Source organism: Panicum virgatum, chromosome 8K, assembly GCF_016808335.1.
Source record: "Panicum virgatum strain AP13 chromosome 8K, P.virgatum_v5, whole genome shotgun sequence".
In the NCBI taxonomy this organism is placed as follows: Eukaryota; Viridiplantae; Streptophyta; class Magnoliopsida; order Poales; family Poaceae; genus Panicum; species Panicum virgatum.
The window spans coordinates 30,497,642-30,504,243 of record NC_053143.1 but is presented as its reverse complement, the minus strand read 5'-3'; the positions used below and the strand labels follow the sequence as shown (position 1 = coordinate 30,504,243).

General features: G+C 47.8%; 1 protein-coding gene across 1 annotated transcript; it reads left to right on the top strand.

Annotated features, from left to right (window-relative positions):
• Positions 1-4,800: 4,800 nt before the first annotated feature.
• LOC120646254 lies at positions 4,801-5,756 on the top strand. Its single transcript, XM_039922913.1, has 2 exons — positions 4,801-4,983; positions 5,178-5,756. The coding sequence occupies exons 1-2, from the start codon at positions 4,920-4,922 to the stop codon at positions 5,504-5,506; spliced, it is 393 nt and encodes a 130-aa protein (XP_039778847.1). The 5' UTR covers positions 4,801-4,919; the 3' UTR covers positions 5,507-5,756.
• The last annotated feature ends 846 nt before the right edge of the window (positions 5,757-6,602 follow it).

The window sequence follows — 6,602 nt, the reverse complement described above, 5'->3', positions numbered from 1 at the left end:
AAGAGATAAAAAAGAATTGCAGAGGGAGAGTACATGCGAGAGAGAAGATTAGGCTTGGGGGTCGGGCACCTCGCGACCCCGTGTCTACCAGCTATGGAATATGGTGGGTTCATCAGCCTTGCCCGATGGCGACAGGAGGTTGTCCGTCTTCCATTCCTAGCACTATGGCAGTCGTGACGACATAGGACGTGGCACTCGTGCTGCTGCTGGCGTCATCATCAGCAGGGCGTGGTGTCCTGTCCTGTCGGACGGTACGAGCGTCAGGTCTTCTTGACATGGAGCGAGTTGGAGTAGGTCGCGCAGTGTTGCCTCGAGCGGCGTTGCAGGCGGCACTATACAAGACTGTTCGTATGGTGGGTGGCACAGTTTCTAGACATGATCAGTCGCTGTTTAAGCATGGGCATGAGGGCATCCCTCTTTGACGCAAGAAGCTTGATTTCTAGTTTTGAACCTCGATTTCTGTGGCAGGAAAATTTCGCACGGTCCTTTGTGTGTGTGTGTGGGGGGGGGGGGGGGGGGGGTCGGGCGAGTCCGACCACCGCGTTCTGGTCCGCTGGTCTGGTCGCCGTGCTGTTGTACTGAGAAGTTGCAGGCGTGGTGGACTGCTACTCTGCCTTGGGCCCGCCTAGCCATCCATGTTAAATACTTTGCTGCTGGAAACCGGGCCCCTATGTTTCTGCATGCCTGCAGTCCTTGAAGGTACAGAGCTGCATGTCTGAACTTTGCATGCGCCATTAAATGCATACTCGCACAGAGGCAGCGCTGGTGTTGAGGACATGGGCCCTGTTTGGTTGCATAGCATGTGTAGCACACACAATTTCTGAAAAAAAAAAATTCACATGCATGGAGTACTAAACGAAATTTATTTGCAAAATCTTTTCACGGATGGGTGTAACTTTTCACGACGAATCTAATAATAGTAATTAATCGATGATTGGCTACAGTGATGCTACAGTAACCATCCTCTAATCGTGCGGTCAAATATCTCATTAGGTTCGTCTCGCGAAGTAGTGCAGAATTGTGGAGTTAGTTTTGCAAATTTTCTTTATTTAGTACCCCTAATTATTGGTAAAAATTTTTGTGCTACTCATACTACAACAAACCAAACAGAGCCACGATCGTGAGTACACTCTGCGGTCACTGCCTCGCCCCATGGCCAAGCGAAATCTCAGCCCGAGGGTGAAGCGCTCCCGACCCTCGCCCTACCCTCCCGTCGGAGGGTCGGGCGTATCCAGGTCCGCATCGTTTTGTTGGGGCTGTTCGAGTCTTGTGATGTTAATCTCTTTCGATAATCTGACTCGCTACTGTTTAACCGGCCTCATCGGGTATCCTAATATGGATACCTAACAAGCACTGATATGTCATTGTTATTGTTGCAATCCAACACCGTGTTTCCGCCAACTTTATACTGTTATACACTTACATACATGATACATTGATACAACCTCGCTAGCCGATACACAACATTTTTTTGGACAGGTTCAAATGGAAAGAAAGAGACCCATATTTATGTCTGAAATAGGAACATTTTGATTTTTTAGACTGGGCAGTCGTCTCTTTCAAGGACGTATAGTATAGACGCCGGGTGGCATTCCGCCTGTTCGGTTTGTTAGAAAGGATGCGGATTCAGTGACATTGCCACGGTGACATTGAGTCACTAAGTTGTTTGTGCATGGACTGGTTTGTAGGAGGCACTTATGCGGGCCTACATCACACTTGCCGGGCTACTTGCAAGAGGCAGTTACACGGGCCGCAGAAGGAAAGAGCAATGGCTCATCTGCGCAAGAGCAAACTGCACACACATCATCCTTGAAGAATGAAAGAGGCCACTGCTAGAAAACGGCTCATTCGTCCGCGGCAGTTAGTACCGGGCACATTTTTGTCCGGTACTAACGTCCCATTTAGTACCGGGCCTAGGCTACAGTGGTCCCTGGAGCCTTTTAGTACCGGGCCTAGTCTACAGTGCCCACCAGCCAGCACTAAAATACACCACTGACGCCACGAAGTAACCATTTACTACCGGCTGGTCGCTCCAGCTGGTACTAAATAACACCCAGAACATTTAATACCGGGTAGAGGCTTCACCCGGTACAAAAAATATCCTATTAGTACCGGGCGGAGCCTCTAACCGGTACTAACCACGCCAAAAAAATCTCGCAGACGAGCGGGTCTTTATCTCTTCGTCCCTTCTCCTTTTCCCCTTATCTTCTCCCTTCTCTTCTCTCTCTCGAGTCCTTCTCCTTCTCTCCTCTCTGGCTCCCTCGAGCAAGCGGGCGCTGGCGGCCCGTCGACGCTCCGGGCTCTCCTCACCGGATCCGGATCTAGGAGGGAGGGACATGGGCCCCGAGCGCCTCCGCCGGGAGAGGCTCGGGCCCCGCGCGCCGCCGCCGCCTGGAGGGAGGGGCTCGTGCGCCGCCGCCGCGGGAGGGGTTCGGGCCCCGCGCGCCGCCGCCGCCCGGAGGGATGGCCCGGACCCCGCACGCCGCCGCCGCCGGAAGGGAGGGGCCCAGGCCCCGTGTGCCGCGGCCGCCAGAGGAAGGGGTCAGGGCCCCCCGCGCCGCCGCCGGGTGGGAGGGGTCGTGCGCCGCCGCTGGATCCCCGCCCCTCCTTGGACTCTCACAGTCCTGCGCTCGCGTGGATCCATGCGCTGGCCCGAGCTCACCATGGAGAAGATGGACCACGACGCCCAGGCGGGCGCTCCAGGCGGGCGAGTGCCCTACGCGCAGCCGCGCCGCCGTCGTTGGAGACGCGCGGCGGAGACGGAAGCCCCACGTGGGACGCCGGCCGGCCTCCTCTCTCTTCCTTCTTCCGCATCGGTGGAGACGCCGGCGGAGACCACGATTGTTTTTCATGTAATTTTTTGATTATGGTTCATGTATTCTTGCAAAATTCGTAACTAATTCATGAGAAATTTGTAAGTAGTTCATGTGATTGTGAATTTTTTGTAATTCTTGTGATTGTGAATGGAGTGGTGGTCGGTGCCGTGTGGAAAAGAAAAAAAATGAAAAGAAACTGAGAAAAGAAAAGGAAAGAAAAAGCTACACATGACGACCGACGAGCAGTTTAGTACCGGTACTAAATATTTTATTTAGTATCGGTCGCTCCGACCGGTACTAAATGCTGGCGCCTAAATGCTAGCACATTTAGTACCGACGCGCCGGTACTGGGCGGGAGACCGGTACTAACACGGGGTTCCCGCCCGGTACTAGTGTCGAATTTTCTAGCAGTGGGCCCAAACGTGCTGCTCTACCAATCTAACTGCTGTCTTATATCTAAATAATCAAATAGTTTGCAAAGCTAGTTTTTTTGTTTAAAAGCACCCAGGAGCACTGGGAAATCATGTAAGAACTCAATTGGACACCTACGCTGACCGCGCGCTCAACGCAGATGGGCTGCCGGGAAGTCCGAGGACGCGCCTACCGAGACTTACACACGCACCCACACCACACATCTATACACATGCACACACGCACCTCGGTACCCCTCTAGGGAATTTTCCCCGGTGCGACACCCGGTTGAATCCCGATGGGATTCGAACCGCGGTGGGCAGCTCGGCCACTGCCGGAGCTGGCCACCGGACCTTTGGTCCGTCCGCTTGCAAAGCTAGCTAACAAGGCATATTAAAAATCAATCAAACTCTTGGTCAGGCATATATTCCCTCCAGCAGGTCATGATGTGCTTGCTTGAGTTATACTTCATGTATAAATACCAAGTCAGGTCAAACTTCTCGTAACCGTAACACCTAGTGTTAGCTGGCATGTCCTTGATGATTAGCCCTTAAGGAACTCGAAACCATTACTCTGGGCATGGTTCTAGTCTGTTTTATGGGTTCAAACGTAGATCGAGGACCTTAACTAGCTGAACTCAATGATGTGCATCTCGGTAATTAAATTATTCAAATTAATGGAATTTGCTGTACAATTGTGGTAAAACAAAAAGTCATGTCTGTTTCTGCCATATTTAGAGATGCGTTAATTTCTTTGTTCATTTTACCACTAAGACACTAACAACAGTTAACAACTAGTCCAGAGTCCAGACGAAACCTTGGTGTTTCCTTTCAAGGTTAAGAAAATGCAAGTAAAGTCACTATTGTTATTCTTTAATCTCTTGATGCCCTATTAAATACCGTCAGTATCTTTGACCTTTGTCATCATTTTAAATACCGTAGCATTGTATGTCTTATAGCTAGTTTTCGTAGAGCAGTAGTTTCTAGTATTTCCTATGCTAATAATGTTGCAAAAATTTCATTTGTTGTCCTTGTATGAAATACTTGTGTTACATAGAGCTCAATGTATATAGTTGAGTACAGCTACACAAAAGTATGTACATATCGTTCTATACTTCTATTCATGAGTGGTTCTTAGCTAGTATTAATGTCGATGCAAAACCATAATTTTGAAGAACAAAAAGATAACTTTAGTATATCTACCGAGTAGGAAAGTCCACAATTTTTGATATCTACACAGAGTTACCGATCCTATGACAAGTTTATATCTTCCAGTAACCATGTTATCTTACATCGAGCCACCATCCCTGCTTGATACCCTTGGAACCAAAACTGATCTGCAAGCAAGGAACTAAGCAACGTGTCCCACACCTTTTTCTCTTTGTCCCTTTTTGCTACTCACAACGACACATTGATGTACTTAGCTGCGAAGCAAATGTGGTGAAGCCATTGTATATGCAAAAATAGTAGCTGGTGGGACTGTTTCCTTGTTGCAGTTCATTGGGACACACAGATTGCCACAAATAATGGATCGAGCGTTGTCCCTGTCTATAAATAGGACGCTGCCGCGCGTAGATCCAGAGCACCACCATCTAAAACCACAAGCAGGCAGAGCTGACCACCAACTGCACCCGTACTCACAAAGCAAGCTGAAGGATTCTGGTCTCCGAAAGAAATTAACAAGCAAGAAAACATGGCAACCTCAATCATGCTTCGTACTGTCCTGCCTGTTGTGTTCTTCGCCGTCTTGCTAAGTGGTGAGTCTCGCGGTTTGACAAGCTTGTTGTGGAAGCAAAATTTAGCTCCGTAGCTGGAGGATCTACTCCACATCCATCTTATTAACTAGTAACTCCAGGAGTTATGGAAAAATTCCAATATTTATTCATATACTCAGTGCGTCCTGATGTTTAATAATCGGATCAATTTTTATCCAAACAAATACCGTGACCAGGAACCAATGGCGAGCGATGCAACACGTCGAGCATCCAGGTGGAGACCTTCAACTCAGGCGTCGTCGTATCCGGTGGGGACACGGTGTTCCAGGTGGAGCTCAAGAACCTGTGCCCGTGCGCCGTCAGGAATGTCCAGCTCGACGCCCGGGGCTTCGCCACGTCAGTGGACGTTGATCCTGCTGCGTTCCGTGCTGACGATGGAGGCGTCTACTACCTGGTGAACGGCGGCGAGGCAATCCCAAGCATGGCCACCGTCAGCTTCCAGTACGCCTGGGACCACTTCTTCCAGATGACTCCCAGGAACATGGAGGTAGACGGGCCGTGCTAAAAGCTACTAGCAATTTTCCTGCTCATAAGCTGTGTTATCTTTGATATAGTGTTATTATAATGTCGCGTGTTCGCTAGTGTATATTTTAGAGAGAGAGAGAGAGAAAGAGAGAGAGAGAGAGAGAGAGAGAGATGCTAACAATAATCAGTCCTGCTAAATAAAGCTTGAGGAATCGAGTGATCGGCTCCTCAAGAATTGTACTGTATATGTCCAAGAAGGTTGCAACCTAATGATCGACGAGTTTTGAACAGGCAAAGAGTTTATACTCTTTTGTTGGAAAATTTGAAAACATTCCGATCCGTGCATGCTCTCTCTCTTGTATGCCATATAATTTTCTTGTTAAATTCTTGAGTGTTGCTACTTCCATGATGGCATACATCATCATGCAAAACAAAGCTAGAAATGCATATTGTATAGAAGATGGATGGAATTTTGTGTGTGTGTGTTGGGGGGGGGGGGGGTGATCTGAATTCGAAACTACTGAATTTTAGATGAACTTGCTTTGGAGGTTTGTCATTTCTAAATCACACCTTAACAAGAGTACATGATACTCCCTCCGTTCTAAATTATAGGTCATTTGAATTTTTTGACATCAAGTTTGACCACTCATTTTATTTAAAAATTTATACAAATATAGTCAAATTTAAGTAACTAATGAAGAATTTGTATTGATAAAGCAAACCACAACAGAAGAAGTGATATTTTGAACAAATTTTTGAATAAGACGAGTAGTCAAACTTAAAGTACAGAAGTCAAACGACCTATAATTTGGAACGGAGGGAGTACCATACAGTAGATCCCAGATATGTGCGGAAAGTGCTTCCACAGATTTCCTTGTTCGCTTTTCGTCTAAAGAGATGCACTCGCGTGATAAATTCCTAGCCTCCATCGTACTCCATACTACGACATATTCCATGCTAGAAACTTCGGGCACTAAGGCGAACTGACCATGAGTCGACAGGTAGTCTTCTCCATAAGATTTCAGTTACACAATATTCTCTCCAAGTATAGCTAGTTATATGTTTGGTATTCTCTCTACAAAACACTAGTACTAGCTTTTTTTAGAACGTGCCTGAGCACATTTTTCATCAAGAGG

What these genes read in the sequence shown, in the direction of transcription:
- LOC120646254 (XM_039922913.1), top strand. Translation starts at nt 4,920, where the DNA reads ATGGCAACCTCAATCATGCTTCGTACTGTCCTGCCTGTTGTGTTCTTC. An exon ending in CTTCGCCGTCTTGCTAAGTG is followed by an intron (nt 4,984 to 5,177) that starts GTGAGTCTCGCG and finishes TACCGTGACCAG; the next exon opens with GAACCAATGGCGAGCGATGC.